This window comes from Gobio gobio, assembly GCF_949357685.1.
Source record: "Gobio gobio genome assembly, chromosome: 2".
In the NCBI taxonomy this organism is placed as follows: domain Eukaryota; kingdom Metazoa; phylum Chordata; class Actinopteri; order Cypriniformes; family Gobionidae; genus Gobio; species Gobio gobio.
In genome coordinates, this window is record NC_137098.1 from 16,595,348 (window position 1) to 16,614,703 (window position 19,356).

The 19,356-nt window shown below is 37.5% G+C and overlaps 1 protein-coding gene across 2 annotated transcripts in view; it reads left to right on the forward strand.

Annotated features, from left to right (window-relative positions):
* Nucleotides 1–19,356, forward strand: part of hectd4 (HECT domain E3 ubiquitin protein ligase 4) — a 117,859-nt gene that overhangs the window by 71,897 nt on the left and 26,606 nt on the right. For both annotated transcript variants that reach the window (XM_079809909.1, XM_079809910.1), the window contains exons 47-61: nt 81–229; nt 372–451; nt 4,339–4,502; nt 5,500–5,737; nt 5,932–6,068; nt 6,194–6,320; nt 10,356–10,493; nt 10,707–10,843; nt 11,337–11,497; nt 11,637–11,818; nt 13,248–13,453; nt 13,985–14,115; nt 14,292–14,497; nt 15,810–15,989; nt 17,209–18,548. In XM_079809909.1, the coding sequence (XP_079666035.1) occupies nt 81–229; nt 372–451; nt 4,339–4,502; nt 5,500–5,737; nt 5,932–6,068; nt 6,194–6,320; nt 10,356–10,493; nt 10,707–10,843; nt 11,337–11,497; nt 11,637–11,818; nt 13,248–13,453; nt 13,985–14,115; nt 14,292–14,497; nt 15,810–15,989; nt 17,209–18,548 (3,576 nt within the window). The remainder of the gene's footprint in view (nt 1–80; nt 230–371; nt 452–4,338; nt 4,503–5,499; nt 5,738–5,931; nt 6,069–6,193; nt 6,321–10,355; nt 10,494–10,706; nt 10,844–11,336; nt 11,498–11,636; nt 11,819–13,247; nt 13,454–13,984; nt 14,116–14,291; nt 14,498–15,809; nt 15,990–17,208; nt 18,549–19,356) is intronic.

The following is a 19,356-nucleotide window of genomic DNA, read 5'->3' on the forward strand; positions in this document are numbered from 1 at the left end:
AACTTTTGAACAATAGTGTGAGGCCAATAAGAGTTGTCTGTGTCTCACTCTCGTATTTTCTCTCTTTTTCTGGTTTCCAGGCTCCTTCTTTTTACTGGGAGATAGAGATTGTTTCTTTTGGAGATTCAGAGGATGATAGTGGTCCTATAGTGTCGTTTGGTTTTTCCCCGGAGGCTGAGAAGAGAGATGGTGCCTGGACGAATCCTGTCGGCACCTGTCTATTCCACAAGTACTGACCCACTCGGTTTAACCTTTCACTCAATTAGCTTTCACTTGTACTGACTATCAACCTGTTCTTTCTGTTCCTCTCTGCTTCCCATCCTAACTCCTTTCTTTTTACATGTCGTCCTTGTTGTTTCTCTCCCGCTCAGTAATGGGAGGGCAGTACACTATAATGGCTCCAGTTTGCTGCAGTGGAAGAGTGTGAGACTAGACGTGGCTCTACTTCCTGGTGAGACAGGACATTGTTCCAACAGGCCTTTATTCATTTGAGTATTCAGACATTAACCACAAGTACATTGTTGTTCAAGCCGACTGCCTTTATGGGCCAACAGTGTTGGGGAAGCTACTTTGGAAACTGCAGCTTCCCAAGCTACAACCTCAGTTAATTAACTGACAAAGGAAAATTCTGTCATTTACTCATGTCATACCTAATTCTTTCATATGTTTTGTGAAACACAAGACTCGACAATAGGGACTGCTCGATGGCCCAGGGTTAGAATTTGGGGATGAGTCACGAAAGTATGTAATTTGCCCATTTTTTTTAAGCCATGCCAATTTAAATATTTAAGCACAAGAAGACATAAAAGAGTTTATTTGACGCTCGCATGCTGTATGCAAAATTTTGTGCGCACAACACGCATCCGAAGTGCGCCCATAGAAAACCGCCTCTTAGACAGTGCGCAAATTCTGAATTGGTTTCTCTTTCGCATCATCTTGTGCTTGAATGGATAGTCACACAAAATTGTCAAAAAGCCATATTGTAGAGTATCCTACATATTCAATCATGTCGAAATAAAACATATGTGTCCCAGTATGTTGGATCCGTGCAGCTCTTAAAGTGACAGCAGTCTTAGTGCTGGGTGGTATACCGGTTCATACCGAATACCGGTATTATTTTTTATAATGATATTAGTTTTTTTTATACCGCAATACCGGTATATGTCGCTTAAACAACGGAACGCGGCACAGCGCATCACTGTTTGAGAGGGGTCCCGTTTAACTGTTGCACTGTAGTGAGCAGCGCCGCTGCTCCCACCACGTGCTGCGCATAGGGCTTCAAGTGCTGAGGGGGCACCACAAGAAGACCCATCCCCCACCGCGGGCACCATAAAGTAATTACGCTTAGGGCACCAAGACGGCCAGCAGCAGGACTGGTAGTGAGGAGCTGAGATCGCATTACAGCCTATGGCTTAATCCGAAATCGCCCCCTAAAGCCTCATTCACTAGTCCCTACGTTATCCACTAATATAGTTCACTTGAAGGAGTGAATCAAAACGAGTGAGTGAATTCGGACAGGCATTGTGTGTACATCGGCTGTACACTTGATATTACGGTGCAATGTGGGATTGAATGAGTGCCCTTAATAACGTCCTCTATGGTTTCGGACACTACTGCAAATGGCTGTCCCCTCAAATAATGCCCTATTTGACGGTATAGGGGGCGATTTCGGATTCAGCCCTTGATTATAGCAGAGAATTCAAACAACACGCGGTGCACGCAAGAGATCGATTTCTGCACGGAGTGCCGTTATGAGATTAACAACGTTCTCCACATGGATCATATAGCACAGATATAGACCGGAGCGAGCACGTTTAAGTTTTTTATGGACCTATTTCATATACTCTAGTGCTCTAAACATGAACCAGCAGCGTGTATGCGCACATATTTCATCACGTCGTCTTCAAATGAAATATATATGCAAACAAGGACACTTATACTACAGCCGTACGTCTGATCAAGACCGCAATGAATCAGTGCATCACGCGCTGCGCGTAGGGCACCAAGTGCTCAGGGGGGCACCACAAGAAAATGCTCTTTCTGTTTTAAACTGATGCGTGTCATTTGTTCAGAGACTATAGTGCTCTTAAATGTATTGAAAATATCCTTAGACCTTTTAAATGTTCTTCTGTGTTTCTCCCTCGTTTTGGCAGTTTGTTGTTATATAGAGTTAGATTTTTTAAATGCTTAAGGTGCCCTCAACTTTTTTTCTCTCCGTGGTCATATTTTAATATTCATCTGTCTGTAATGAGTGTGTTGCAGGTCTATGTTTTATTGGTTGTTGTCTCCCCACAGCATCATTTTGTGGGGCTTTGCATTAATTAACTTGTATAATTCTAGTGTGGAATTTTTATAATATTTTAGCAATTTTACAATATTCACTCATCATGACAGTAAAATTGGGCATTCGAGTCAATCTACTGCAGTATTTCCTCTCTCAATTATTAGAAAATGTGGTTAACACCTGGTCATGCATAGGGGGAAAAAAATCATATACCGCGAAACCGATATAATTTAGAAAAATACTGTGATATAAATTTTTGGTCATACCGCCCAGCACTAAGCAGTCTACATGCTGTTTTTGGAGCTTGTTTCAATAAATGCTTTGTTCATAATGAGGAAGACATTTTAAGCTATGGAGCTTGTTTTAATGGTTCAAAGACCTCTTAAAATTGATTTCTCACGTCATGACCTCGTCATAACAACACATAAATTTACACTACATATTGCCGGATCTTGGGATGCGCTGCCTCCGCACACATCAGATGCATGCTTCATATTCATGCCAGTTTCATGCGATTGCACTCACTCTTCATTCTGCTCACCTCTCTCATTAACAATTTATTTAGACGTAATGGGTTATTTTTTCCTGGCAGGAAGTTTTCTATGCTTTACTTTACCACCCTCTCTCACTTCGGCTGCTCTCTGTCTGCACCATAGAAATAGGATAAAATCCACACCATGATCCACTCACGAGTCCTATTCCTCACTGTACAGATATGTACCTTTTGGTATTCATAGTTATTCTCCATGTAAGTTGCCAGTACCAGATTTTATATTCTCTGATGGTATGTTTACATGCACATACAAATTTTAATTGCAATCACCAAAAACAATGGTTTGTCATTTGTCATGTTAAAGCTGTAGTCCTGCTGAAATCATACAGTCCGATTTTGGTATATATGTACATGTTTTAATATTTAGACCACTTCTATTATTGATTGCTATCAGCCTACCTTACCTTTTAAGCATACTCAAAATATTCCTTATTATTGAAATAATATACTTAACTGAGTGGGAAATTAATGTAATGTTTTCGGATACTTAATTGCATGTTAATTGCAATTAAAAAAAAATGTATTATAGTTCAAAATTGAATTGTATAGTGCTTTTTTGAACTTAAGTAGGACTTTAGTAAGTACAGCTTTTATATGTAATTTCATTATTAAATAAAGTGTAAATAGTGTACTACTGTAACCTAAAATATACTTTAATGTAATTTCCTTTGAAACTTGTATGTCATGTATTCATATGAAATAATGAAGTTGCTATTTAGTACATTTTAAAATATATGAACTAAAATGTTTTACTGTGATATAACAAATTGCACACAGACAAAAAGTCTTAGGTTGTAAAATTTATTTAATTATAATGATATTTCACAATCAAGTTTTTTTCCCCACGACTGTGAGTTTGCCATTCTATTCCCTAACTCCTATAACTGATGCTTTCTGTTTGCTCTTATTGCGCTCCCTAATTACTCTTTATTTCACTTTTATTTTCCCATTGTCATTTTATTTTCCTGACCTTGGGTGATTTATTATTGAACCCATTCAAACTTAAAACGAAGTTGTGTGCACAATAAAATATCACAAACTGTACAAAAAAAATGATCCTCACTCCGTATTTTTATCTTGTTTTCTAGTGCAGATATCTAAACATTCTTAAAACAAGATAAATTTACATGAGCAGCAAAATGACATTGTTTTCATTAAAAAATTTAATGGTTTTATGCTTAAATTAGGAAAGACGTTTTTTTGCACAGTAAAAACAAAAAATGTAGTGTTTTGTCAACACGCCAATGCTTGTTGGAAAAATGACCTTGTTACTGAAAAAGCTATGCTGGTTCTCTGTTTTTCTGTAGTACAGTATATGTAAAGTTATTAGGGTTGATATGTTTAGTTACTCCCCAACGCTGGTAGGCAACCATTTTAAACTATTATAAATGTCACCATTTGTCATCACTCACAAAGTTTAATGTTTTGTTTAGTTTTTTTGGTTCAATTAACATTTCTCAAGCTTCCCCAGTAATGATTTGTCTCGTTTGTTTTGACACAGGTGATGTTGCAGGAATAGGTTGGGAGCGTTTGGAAGGCACTCCGCCTCCACCCGGTCAGCCTCCTAAAGGGAGGGTTTATTTCACTTACTGTGGTCAACGTCTCGCCCCTTATCTGGAGGACGTGGCTGGAGGGATGTGGCCCGTTGTTCACATTCAGAAGAAGGTTTGCAAACAAATGATAAATAAGCATACCAGTGGTGCACATAAAGTTAAGTTTGTAAGGGGAATAAAAAGTCCCGGCAAGAGGTGTTGCAGAAAACTAATAATTTGCTCATTTAAAAAAAGGAAAATCCTGTTATTCTAGTATTATTTAAAGGGGACATATCATGAAAATCACTGACTTTTCTCTGCATTGAAGTGCTATAATTGGGTCCCCGGTGCATCTACCGACCCAGAAAACGTGAGAATTTGTAATATTTTAATAAAAATTCTAAACTTTAATATTTTATTTGTTTTATTTCAATTAACGAAAACAATTTTGCGTAACATTTTACAATAAGGTCTCATTCGTTAACATTAGTTAATGTTTACTTTACATGAACTAACAGTGAGCAATATATTTTTTCATAACATTTAATAATCTTTGCCAGTGTTAATATAAATACAGCGATGTTAATACATACATTTTTTTGTTTTAAATATGTATTAGTACATGTTAAAATGAACATTAACTATGATTAATAAATGCTGTAGCTTTATTGTTTATTGTTAGTTCATGTTAATTTATGTAGTGGAATGAAACCTTATTGTAAAGTGTTAACCCGATTTTTAATAGTTTTAATTAACAAAAAAGTAACTGGCTATTATACCCAAAACAACTAATTAATAATAAAAAGAGATTATAAATTAGATGGAAAATTTAAGATGGAACAAAAAACGGCAAATAATTTCCAGATTTCAGAGTGTAAATAAAGAAATAACCAATTGGTAAGATAAAAAGGATCATAATTATCATGCATTCATCACTATCAACATTTTTTTTGGTATGTTTTAAGCATCCAAAAGCATCTTTGAGGATATTGTTGCTTATGTAATCGTGGAGATGTTCTTGTTACTTATAAATGTCTTTTTATTGTACACTGGTTTCCTTATTTGCCCTCTAGCCCTGTTTTATAAATGTTTTAATTGTTTAATAATTATTCCCCATTCTGTATTTTCAGAATACAAAGATCCACGCAAACTTTGGCTGCCGGTTGTTTGCGTACGCAGAGGGACAGGCTCACCGGAATGCTGCCGATCTCTGCATGGACCTCTCAGAGGAGATCAGTGCCAACTTTGAGGCTCTGCCCTTTGCCATGGCCTCCGACAGCGACAATGATGCCGGCACTAGTGTGGCGTCTGACTCTGGTTCTCATGGTCCTCCGTGCCGCATTGCTGCGGTCGTCACAGCACAGCAACGTGAGTGTCAACTCAAATAATAACTCATATGAATACTTTCAGCTCCAAAAAGTTGAATGCGTGTACTGTACTTGAGGTTGGATTGGGTTTGAATGATGTCCCTCCCTCTTCTAAATAAAACTGGCTATCTTACTGAATCAGTAACAAAGCTTCATGTGGGTTAAACTTTTTGTATTGTCTTATTTTATTTACAGAATACAATAGTGATGCCTCTTGTCACTACAAGGTAGAACTGAGCTATGAGAATCTGGTCGTCTCAGGGCCAAGCGCCCACCCGCCACTGATTGCTGACGATGAGAGTGATGATGAAGATGACGAAGACATTCCTAGGGTATGGAGAGTTCACAACTAGGCATTTAATTTTCTCTAAAGCAATTTGCAAGTTACACCCCTAACATAGTGTCAGCGAAATCAAAGAAATCATGTTTGTTTTTCTCTTGCTGTCTCTTTGTGAAGGAGGATCATTACGCCTTGCTAGTGAAAGCATGGGAAACCAAAGTTTTTCCAACCATTCGCCGTCGTTTCAGGAATGAAGCAGAAAGGAAGTCTGGTCTGGATCAGATCAAAGGAGCCCTTCAGCTAGGTGAATGTTTCTTTTTTTATTTGCAGTGGCTAAAAGAGTCCTTCCCAGCTCATTCATTAATTTAATCATAATCAGTGGTCAGTATGTCCAGCTTGGTAGAGATTTCCTCATGAAAAAGTACACTTGCTGTACATACTTAAAAAAAATAGTACTTATGGAAATCATATACTTTTTAAAGACTACTTGTGTGAAATTAATGTAATGTTTTTGGACTCTTAATTTCATATTAACTGCAATTGAATGAATATATATTATATTTTAAATGCAGTTGGCTACACTTTTTTTGACCCACTTAATTAGGACTTATGTACATCTTAATACCCCGGTTTCACAAACAAAGGCTTAAGCTAGTTCCAGACTAAAATGCATGTTTGAGGTGTTTTAACTGAAAGCAACTTGCTCTGAAATATCTTAAAATATGTCAGTGCCATTGTTTTGTCTCAAGATGCACACCAGGAATGTTTTTACCAAAGCATGTTTATAAAAGCTGCTTAAATGCCCTAATTTAACTAAGTCCTAATCCTGGTTTAATGTAAACCCTGTCTGTGAAACCGGGCCTATATGTAATTTCATAATTACTGAAATACCCAAATCCCAAAAGTGTACTGCTGAATTTACTGACAAGCATTCATTTAACTAAAACATTATTTGATATTTGAATTTCTTTTGAAACTTGTATTTCATTTACTTTAATATATTTGTAATTACACATTTTTTAATGATGAAGTTGCAATTTACATTTAAAATACAACCCCAAATCAGAAAAAGTTGGGACAGTATGGAAAACACACACACAAAAAAAAGAAAGAAGTTATTTCTAAATTTACTTTGACTTGTATTTCATTGCAGACAATATGAACACAAAATATTTCATGTTTTGTCTGGTCAACTTCATGTCATTTGTAAATATGCATCCTTTCCTGTCATTCAGACCTGCAACAAATTAAAAAAAAAGTTGGGACAGTAAAGCATTTACCACTTTGTAATGTTGCCATTCCTTTTCACAACACTTAAAAGACGTTTAGGGACTGAAGACACCAAGTGATGAAGTGTTTCAGGTGTAATTTTGTCCCATTCTTCCTGCAAACAAGTCTTAAGTTGGGCAACAGTACGGGGTCTTCGTTGTCGCATTTTGCGCTTCAAAATGCGCCACACATTCTCTTTTGGAGACAGGTCGGGACTGCAGGCAGGCCAGTCAAGTACCCGTACCCTCTTCCTCCGCAGACAGGACTTTATAATGTGTGCAGAATGTGGTTTTGCATTGTCTTGTTGAAATATGCATGGACATCCCTAGAAAAGATGTCTTGTTGAAGGCAGCATATTATGCTCCAAAATCTCTATGTACTTTTCAGCATTAATGGTGCCTTCACAAAAGTGCAAGTTACCTTTGCCAAGGGCACTGACACAACCCGACTTGCTGGTAACCGTCTGGATGATCCTTTTCTTCTTTGGTCCGGAGCACACGGTGTCCATTCCTCCCAAAAAATACCTGGAATACTGATTCATCTGACCACAGTACACGTTTCCACTGTGTGATGGTCCATCCCAGATGCCTCCGAGCCCAGAGAAGTCGACGGCGCTTCTGGACACTGTTAACATAGGGCTTCCTTTTGGCACAGTACAGTTTTAACTGGCATTTGTGGATGTAACTACGTATTGTGGTACTTGACAAAGGTTTGCCAAAGTAGTCCTGAGCCCATGTGGTGATATCGCTTATAGATGAATGACGATTCTTGATGCAGTGCCGCCTGAGGGATCGGAGATCACGGTTGTTCAGCTTAGGCTTGTGCCCTTGTCCTTTACGCACTGAAATTCCTCCAGATTCCTTGAATCTTTTAATTATGTTATGCACTGTTGAATGTGAAATATCCAAATCTCTTCCTATCTTTCTTTGAGGAACATTGTTTTTAAACATTTCAATAATTTTCTCACGTATTTGTTGGCAAACTGGCGATCCTCTGCCCATCTTTGCTCCTAAAGGATTAGACCTTTCTTGGATGCTGCTTTTGTACCAAATCATAATTACAATCACCTGTTGACATCACCTGTTTCAAAACACATCATTATTTAACCATTTTACCTCATTACTAGCCCTAAATTGCTCCTGTCCCAACTTTTTTTGAAATGTGTTGCAGGTCTGAATGACAGGAAAGGATGCATATTTACAAATGACATGAAGTTGACCAGACAAAACATGAAATATTTTGTGTTCATATTGTCTGCAATGAAATACAAGTCAAAGTAAATTTAGAAATCACTTCTTTTTTTTTTTTGTTGCGTTTTCCATACTGTCCCAACTTTTTCTGTGTAAATTTTAAATGTAATATCAATCTAACACATGGTTACAGTTGTACTGTTACATTGCACTTACTCAAATAAGTACTGAGTAATATTAACTGCATGTACTTACTAAAGAGTTACGTTTATGGTTAGGGTTTGGTTTAGGGTTAATTATTTGTAATTATGCATAATTTACTGTTACTACTATACATGTTATAACTTGTAACTACATTATCTTAAAATAAAGTGTTATCTAACACTCTAGAGTTAAAACTATAATCAAGTACTTTGCATGTGCTTTAGTATGTTAGTCAACACATCAAAATAAGTGTACTATTTTAAAGCACAACAAAAGATTACTAAAACATGATTTAAAATGTACTTTAAAGTAAAACCATATCATCTTACATTTTATACAAAGCACACTTTTTAAAATTAAGTGCATTAAGAAACAGTCATGAAAGTGTGCTCTCTTTAAGTACACTTAAATGGCCTTTTATTTCATTTATATTATATTATCTGCAAGTATAGTTCAATTATTTAGCATGTTGTTAGAATATGGCAGTGTTATTATATTTGGTCTTGGTGGATTAGATCTGCTATGCTGCTGCTGCTACAGAGAAAGTACGGACGTGCTACTGCTAATAGACACAGACATGCTGCTGCATAAATAGACACACATAAATCCCATAGCAGATCTAGGCATGTGGAGCTGGGGGAGGTGGACAATTTCAGAGGAGCTCTCCAGGTGTGAATCGCCACTGGTCACGATTCAATTCGATTACGATTTTCATGTCAATGATTCGATTTGATGTCATGATGCATCACAATTCGTTGCATCCTCCATTTTCACTATTACTGCACATGGCTACGTTTTCGTCAATGAATACAAGCTGTCAGATATATGAACTCCCTTTTTATTTTATCTGCTTTAAGAAAGTACACTTTTTGAATATAGCAAACATCAAACACAACTTAAGACTGAACGCAGTAGACGAACTGAGTAATTAGAACTAATAAAAACTAGAAATGCTCATGAAACTAACAAATAGTGTGCTTCAGTGTACTTGTTACAATAACGCTCCCGCTCGCAAGCACACACACATACTCGCATGTGCTCGCAAGCATGCGCATACACACACTCGAGAGCTCTCGCAAGCACACACGCTCGCATGTGCACGCCCACATAGACACACACTCACTTGCACGCACATGATCATGCATGCTGTAGTGGGAGCCTTTTTTTATTACTCACATTTGTGTTTCGCCACCCTCCGCCAACGCTAGCGCGAGAAGCGCGTATGTGACGAATGATGTCAGAGAAACGTCAGTAGTCTATAATCGATTATGATTTATTACTGCATCGATGCAGAATCGTCCACGTCCGCATCGCAATGCCGTGATTAATTTCAACACCCCTACTGCCCACAGCTTTCTAGTAATCCTGAAGACATTGTTCAGGTGTATTTGATTAGGGTTAGAGCTAAACTCAGGATGAAGTTGTCCATCCCTGATTTAAATGTTGCAGGATAAGCAGAGGCCTATCAGCTTGTGCCATGCGGTGATGATGCAGATTGCATGTAAAGGACCTATCAGACTGCGCCCTCTAGATGACTGAACTAGATTTTTTTTTAAAAATACGCTTATAAAATTTGAAGGACACTGCAAGTGCATATTCAATACAATTATGTGCACTTCTTTTCCACAAGGTTTTCTCCATGTGTTTAATTTAAATAATGCTGTTATTCCTGGCAGGAATGGTGGACATTGCACGTCAGACTGTTGAGTTCCTGTATGAAGAGAATGGAGGTATTCCTCGGGACCTCTACCTTCCAACCATCGAGGATATCAAAGATGAAGCTAATAAGTTCACCATTGACAAAGTCCGCAAAGGTCTGTGTGAAAGCAAACCTTAATATGAATATTTGTCTGCGGATCTATGCACTTACCTTTGTTTGGTCTATTGTGGAGTCTCTGTACATATACATGCATAAATACTGTATTTTATTGTACCGGTGGGATTTGCATTGTTGAGATGAAATGCACCGATAAGTCCCATTTTATCATTACAATAACAGGTTCAAAATGTAACCATTTTCCCCACAGGCTTAACAGTGGGCATCCGCTGCCCAGAGGGAAACAACACCTGTAGCAGCACGGGTGGCACAGCCTTACCAAAGTTTGCCATCCGGGGCATGCTGAAGACTTTTGGCTTGCATGGTGTCGTGCTCGATGTCGACTCTGTGAGTATCTTCATTAATCAAATTGCAGTTTCCAAAACAGACTGTTTAACAGGTGGGCAAAACGCAAAAAAGGCCAAATGTCATGAAAAAAAGAAGAAATGTTATTTTGCATAAAGAAAATGAATTTTCATGTTCATGACAATTGACTCCTTGATGTTTTGCACCTTGATGTATTCATCTTAATTTTTTTATTCATATATTTAATTTTTTTATTATTTTGCCCATTTTCATTTTGACATAATGAGAATCATCCGGATCCAACACATTTTGTTACCCTATGAAAACAGCACAATACTCTCATGATTGAGGGATAATAATTTGAAATACTTCACATTTTAAACAATATAAACATAATTGTAAATATTTGTCCTGCATTGCATTATTTTTTTCATATTCATTGTTATACACCAGCATTTGAACCTCTTCTAAAAGCAATTGTTTCACAATGCCACAAATCCGAAACTTCACTGAAATGTAATTTGTATGAATTCAGGCTAATGAACTGGTCCAGGTGGAGACGTATCTCCGTAGTGAGGGTGTGTTAGTCCGGTACTGGTACCCCATTGAGATGCTAGAGAGGCCGCCAGCAGGGTCCCGCAGGGCTGCAGCTAATGGCCTGGTGTCCCTGGACAGCAGCAACATCCAAATTCATCGGTAATGCATTTTTAGAGACAGTTTTCCTATTGTAAATTCAAAAATGTCCGAATTTTATTGAAAGAGTTCACCTTTTATGCATCATATTTCAAAGGCAAAATTAAAGCCTAACGTTCAGTACTGTGTTTGTGTGTTTCAGGGAGCTGCTGCGTTGTGAAAGTGCACTCGCACGTCTGTACTGCCGCATGGCATTGCTCAACATCTTTGCTCCCAAGAGCCCTCACACGTTCACACGTCTCTTTCACATTCCCGCTGTGCGAGACATCACACTTGAGCACCTACAACTCTTGTCCAATCAGCTGCTTGCTCCACCTTTGCCAGGTGATGAATATTTTGAGGGACAGGTTTTGATATAAACTTGCATAAGTAACAATTTACAGTGAGTGTTGGGGGTAATGCATTACAAGTAACATGTATTATGTAATCAGATTACTTTTTTATTTAATGGGTTAAGTAGCACATCACTTTATTAAAGGCACAATATGTACGATTTTTGGATCAAAATATCCAAAAACCACTCGAACAATGTTATATATTTTGTTGACTTGCCTAATTACATTATCCCAAATATTTCCAAAAATGTTTTTTAAAGTTTACTTCTTTTTTTTTTACACTACTGAATTAAAATTCTCTCTCTGCTCCATAATGTAGTTGTGAAAACAGACAAAAAGTACAAAAGCACAAATTACTTAAAATAACATTATTTAACATAATGTTATTTTAAGTAATTTGTGCTTTTGTACTTTTTGTCTGTTTTCACAACTACAGAATTAGTTCACTTTAAAATGAAAATTGTCCTGATAATTTACTCACCCCCATCTCATCAAAGATGTTTGTGTCTTTCTTTTTTTGAGGAAAACATTCCAGGGTTTTTCTTCACACAATGGACCTAAATGGCAAACAAAATGTTGAAGGTCCAAATCAATGCAGTTTCAAAGCGCTTCAGAGGGCTCTGCACGATCCCAGCTGAGGAATAGGGTCTTACCTAGCAAAACCATTTTTGTTGCCATTGAAGTCCATTGTGTGGAGAACAATCCTGAAATGTTTTCCTCAAAAAACGTATTTTCTTTTCCACTGAAGAAAGAAAGACTTGAACATCTTGGTTGGCATGGGGGTGAGTAAATTTGGAAAAAAAAAAAAATCATTTTGAAGTGAACTAATCCTTTAAACTCTTAATAAACACCTGCAAGGCCTGGAAGAGATCAAGTCTCAGATGAGGGAAAAAGTAACACAAACGTAATGTAGCTCATTACTTTACATATAAAGTAACTCAGTCATTTAATTGACTTTTTAGGCAATATTGTAATGCATTACTTTTTAATTAACTTTCCCCAACACTGACAACTTATGTGCCAACTTGTTTGGTCCAAATTCCAATTTTATATTTTAATACATGGTAACATTTTACAATAAGCTCCCATTTGTTATACATTAACTAACAATGAACAATACATTTGGTATTGTGTTAATCTTTAACAAAAGTGAATAAAAATACAACTGTTCATTGATAGTTCATGTAAGCTCAGGTCCATTAAATAATAATAACAAATACAATTTTTGATTTTGATAATGTATTAGTAAATATTGAAATTAACATGAACTAAGATTAAAAAATGCTTTAGACGTATTTTTATTGTTAGTTCATGTTCGATAATACAACCTTATTTGTAAAGTGTTACCTTATACATACTAGGAAAACAATTTTCATTAAACTCTTCTGTATTTGTTCATTTCCCCTTGTCTTCTGTAGATGGCAGAATCAGTTCTAACTCTATTCTGCTGGCTCAGTCTGTTCTCCACGAGCTGCAGGGGAAGAGCTGCTCCCCGACTGAGCTCTTCTATCAGGGAAACGCACAGAACATTCGTGAATGGCTAACGGTGGCCATCAGCAGAGCTCTGCACCAGGGCGAAGACAGCCTTCTCGAACTCACTAAACAGATCTGTTGTTTCCTTCAGGTACTAATGTCTCAACTTATTTTTTCTAGAGGATATAGTATATTATTCTGAAAACCATGATTTGTATAAGATAAAAGTAATAGGCTGAAAGAAAGTAGAGATAAATAAGAAAACAACATTTTGTGCAAATAAGGGCTTTCTCAAACAAGTAAAACTATTTTTCTCTTCATATTATTTTCTCTTTTTGTGTTCAGAAAGACATCTATAATTTAGATATTTACAATTATTTGAACATTACTGAATGCACTTAAAATCAGGCAGATCACTGCATTATTCACTGCAAATCAACCGTTATGTTCTGTGATATTTAAATGTATTCAATGTTCAAATGTATTATTAGTTATTTGACCATTATTAAAACATAATTATTTTAAAGAACACCTTAAAATAAAGTGTAACACTTAATTTTACATTTTTACAAAGTTGACTTAGAAGTGTACTTTAAGTTTGTTAAGAAACAGTCATGAAATTGCACTCTCTTAAATTATTATTACAATTGTAGTTATTCTTTTATGTTTGCTGAAAATTCAGAGTGCACCTGAACAGTTTACACTGGAAGAGTTTCCCATCACTGAGTCCAAGGTCAGCATGGACGTGAACTTCCCCGGTGCTGCCTTTGTGCTCGTCTCTTGCAAAGAGAGCCAAATCAGCTGCCGCAAAGAGTGAGTTCATATTGATTAATAATATCAGTTATAATATTATGTCTGAATGATCTGTTTTTGCATCTTCCTTTCATTAGTCTGGTTGCACTAAGCAGGGAGCTTTGCATTGTGAAAGTGTAAAATCTCAGTTTTCTGTTGAAATATTCTATATGCTCATGTGTGGATTTTTTTCTTAGTTCCTCTCTATACAAGGCCCCTTGGACTCGTGTAATGGTGTACGGACTTGGTCACAAGGTGCGACGAAACGGCCAGCTGAATCTGATGGAAGCAGTGTGCTACCCGCTGAACGCCTCCCCGTCTAACACAGGACTCACCCCTCCACCCACAGCCAACCAGTATCCCAGCATCATCATCCCCACTGACAAAGTGCATGTCAAACTAGGCATGTCAAAAACATGTTACATTGTTACATACATTTTCGGATTTCAGCTGCTCATAAGGTTGTACTCAGTACGTTCAATAACGATAAAAATGTCTTTTTTTTTTATCCCTTGTGAAAAAAAATGTGCTTAATTGTATTAAAGTGCACTTGTAGACTTCTAGACCACTTTTACTCTAAGTGCACATTGTAATGTAAAATTAAAAGTTTTTCTTTTAAAGTACATTGAAATCATTATTTTTATAACATTGTGTCATCCTTTAAAGAAGTGCACTTATTTTGATGTGTTCGCCAACATACTGAAGCACATATAGAGTACTTGATTATAATTTTAACTGTAGTGTTATTCTAGATTACATTTAACGTAAATATATTTTAAATTTAGTAAATTGCAACTTCATATATTTAAATATATAACAAGTTTCAACAGAAATTACATTAAAGTATATTTTAGTTTACCATTAATGCTTGTCAGTAAATTCAGCAGTATATTTTAACCATAGAATTATGAAATTACATATAAAGAAGTACTTTAGTCCTAGTGGGTCAAAAAAAGCACTCTAAAGATGAATATAAATGTTAAATTATACATTTTCATTTTATTACAGTTAACATGCAGTTATGTGTCTGAAAACATTACATGTTGTGCACACTTAAATATATAAGGATATTGGTTCCATAATAAGTATTCTTTTTGAGTGTATTTTATTTTTCACAAGGGGAAAAAAAAAGCTCTACACCACATACCTGAAAAACACATTATAATAAATTATATATACGGTATTTATATGATCTTTGCAATTGGTTTGAGAAGTCTGACGTTTCACCGGAAGGTCGAGTTATGATATTTTGATTAAAAATGACTAGCTTTTTTGAAAACTGAAACATACACAAAGTAATCTTTCACATTAAAGAGCGGTCACACTATACTTTTCATTCCATTTACTTGACTTCCTTTAATATGCATGCAAATGCAAGCTCATGCAAATTTCGCTAAGCTTGGTGAACTCTGACTTGAGTGACCTCTTAGCTGAATTAAAAGAAAACAAGCTTTAAATCTGCAGGATTGCGATGTTTCAGTAAAGTGGTGTAGATATCTTGACATCATACTAGATAAAAAGTCATACTTTATACTAATCATACCTTTACACTCTTCAGAGTGTGATGTCATATTATGACCATTGCAGTTTCCGTAGAAATCTTATCTATAAAAGTCTTGTGACCGCAGCATGAGATCCATCAGATATATTTAAAAAATAGAGGGTGAATTTGCGCTTCATGCCGACTTTAATTCATATTCTGGTCCTGTCAGCAGGTGTATCTCCCCCTCCTGGTGCAGTGCTGGTATTGCACTCGTTGCCTCTTGAGTTTCCCTTGGCTATGGCCTTTGCTGAACAGCTGCTAACCTACACCATTGGGGAAACGAATGACCGCTCTGAGGATGAGCTGGACACTGTGCCCTCTTCTGTGCTTATGCAGGTTGTAGAGCTGCTAGGTGAGAAATATTCATTTATTTTGCTCCAAGGATCCCAGCCAGGAAACATACTATTATAGTTTTTTTTACAATCGTTAAAAGCCCGTTCACACCAAGGACAATAACTATAATGATAAAGATATAGTTGTAAAAATCTTTCTAAATATAAACGAATAGCAGAGTCCACACTACAACTGTAACGATAAAGGCACAGATAAATGATATCATTGGAATCACTTTTTTTCCAGCTGATAAATGATAAAAACGTTGACCTCCTATCAGAATCCATTCTGTTTTAAAGAGCTTGAGCATTTAAAGCAGCAGACAACAAACCTACAGCACACTGTTATCTTTTGTTGGTGTGGATGCTAATACAGTTATCATTATGGTTATGGTTAGGTCACTTTTTCAAAAGTCTTCACAGTCAGCTCAAAAGCAGTCTATGTGGGTTCAACTGTGGATCATTTATCATTGCTTTGTCAAAAAAAATGCATTCAGTGACAAATTACTGTATATTAATTATTTTCTCACTTAGACACAGCCACTGTCAAATCTCTATACATGCAGGACAATTTTGCATGTACACACTCTTTTCGAAACTCTTCAACTTAAGTTCAAAGCGTTACCTAATACAAAACAGAATACGACAGCATTATTTTAGAAATATAGCAAATTGCAATATTGAAATATTTTCCAAATCTTAAAAAATGTAAGACTATCAAAACAATTTAGATGTAGCTGAAGACCTTCACAATTGTTAGTCTTTCAATTTCACTACTATCTATACAAAAGGGGACATCTTTGGAATGTTTTTTTAAATCCTAGTATAAACATGGACCATGTAACACATACTGAAGGGAATTCTAAACAGTAGAGTGCTTTTCTTGTTTTGTAAAATAAAATGAAAACAGTGAAATGCTACCTGTTAGAGTTTTTAAGATCATTGTTTTATGAGTGACAAAGTGTGTTTGTTGAGTTACAACCTTTGTTAGTGTTATGGAAGAATGATTTGATTTGAGGCAGATTAAGTGTTTTTGTAGTTTTTGTTAATTTTAAAGGTAAAATTTAGTTGGTTAGGAGTGCTGTGCGAATAAAAAGTTCTTTTCAACAACAAAAAAGTTTAAAGCTTAAGTATTGAGTAATGGGTCCTTATATATTTATTTATTTATTTATATATATTTAATATGGAAAACTGCTAAAGCAATTCCTTGTGTGTCACACTTGCTTTATCTTTGTTTAGGTGGCCTTTTGTGGACCACTGATCTTGCTCCATGCATCAAGGAGCTGATCTTCCACCTACTTGCAGAGCTTCTCCGCAAAATCCACGCATTTGAGCGGCGCAAGACTCCTTCGGGCCTGTCCAGCCACATTACACTGCTTCTCAACCCCTGCCTAACAGTCCTCATGGTTCTTCAAACTGAATTACGAAAGCTTTATGACCACGAGACCCAAAGTTGGGGGTTAGTTAGCGGCGGTTCTTGCACTTCCGCGACGGGTAGCGGTGGAGCGATCGCGCTCTCTGCCGAGCGGAGCCGCTTCTCTACGTATTTCCATGCCCTGATGGAAGTGTGCCTGGCAGTCGCTGAAGTGACTCTGCCACTCAGTACAGGAGCAGGGATGTCGGTAGTAGGCGCCCCTTCGTCTACGAGCACCGCCAACTGTAGTGATTCCTCGTCGTCTTCGTCGTCATCCCCAGGCCAGACGCCACAAAGTCCGAGTTTGCTTTCGAAGCGCAAAAAAGTGAAGCTAAAGCGAGAACGGGCAGCAGTCACTGTTACCTCTGCAACTGCTGTCTCAGGAAAACATGGTTCCGGAAGTGGCACGAGACCATCAGAATGTGATAATGCTTTACTAAACATGGCTGGAGGGAAGCCAGAAGACATGTTGTGGTTTCACCGTGGGTTGACATTACTCTTGATTTTACGGCACCTTGCTAACAAAGACCCACAAGGTCTGGGCGTCACTGGAGATGCCGTTGCAGATGCTTGCCAAGCCTTGGTAGGCTCCACTGCTCACAGCCGCTTGCTCGTGCTCTCAGGAATCCCATCTCACTTGGAGGAATCAGTGGTTCGCAATGCAATCCGAAGGGCTTGCAATGCGCATGGTGGTCTCTTCAAGGATGAGATCTTTATTCCAGTTCAGGAGGAAGACCCTAAAAAAGCCAAAGCTGAAACTCCAAGTATTCCCCATGATGCAAAAAGAGATTGCACTGCAGGAAGCCCAAATAGCAACAGTACAACGCCAGCCATGAGCATGAGTTCCTCTGCTTCAGCGAGCCAGACGCCTTTACAGGGAGCCTCCAGGTCTGCTGTGGATCTGCTGGTAAACCAAGAGTTGGCGACCTCTCAAACTGCACCTTCCCAGCCACAAGCACCCCTGGATCCCCACACGGTGTCCAGTCAGGAGAGTCTGGATGTGTCTCTTTGTAGCACAGGTAGTCAAGGTAGTCTCGGCAGCCTTGGGGAGCAGCTGGATAGTGGTGCAACATCAGTCTCCGATGGAAGCTCCATGTACACGGTTGCCTCGCCAGACATCCATGCCAGTGTGACACGACCAATCAAAGGCTATGCTGTCATAGAGGTGGGTGGGACATTTGCTTTTTATAAAACACCAGCAATGATAATAAGAGTGTTGCTTGCATGCATCATTATTACTATTGTTCATAGTTAGGGTTAAATAAGAGTTTATTAGTATGGTAAACCATGTCATGTTTCAAATTCATTTATTTAATGGACTGTTCCTGTGCATTTGCGCAGTGTACTGTGTGTGCTCTTACTATTCTGAGGCCAATGTTAAAGGGATAGTTCACCCAAAAAAAAAAATTACCCCATGATTTACTCACCCTCAAGCCATTCTAGGTGTATACGACTTTCTTATTTCAGACGTATACAATCGGAGTTAAAAAATGTCCTGGCTCTTCTTTATAATGGCAGTGAATGAAGGATGACATTTTGAAGCCAAATATCCATGTTTTAAACTTTAAAAATTAAAATAACTAGCTTCTGGCAGGCGGCCTACGCAAGTTGACTTACGCCAAAAGAGTTACCCCTGATGCAATGTAGGAGTAGCATAAACTTTGATGCCTCTCGCAGTTCAAACAAATAGGGCTGGGCAACAAACTCAAGCTCCTCTTCTCTTATATCGAAATCCTCCGGCATTTCTCGTAAAAAAATTCTCGTTTTAGACTTCAAATTCGTGACCGTTGTTTTGTTTTGCTCTATCCTCAGCGCTTCCGCGTTCGCCAATATGTCATGCATCAGGTCAGGGTTCTTTTTTTTCTTAAACAAACTTCACTTCAGAAGGCCTTTATTAACCCCCCGGAGCCATGTGGATTACGTTTATGATGGATGGATGCACTTTTATGGGCTTCAATATTTCATCCTCCATT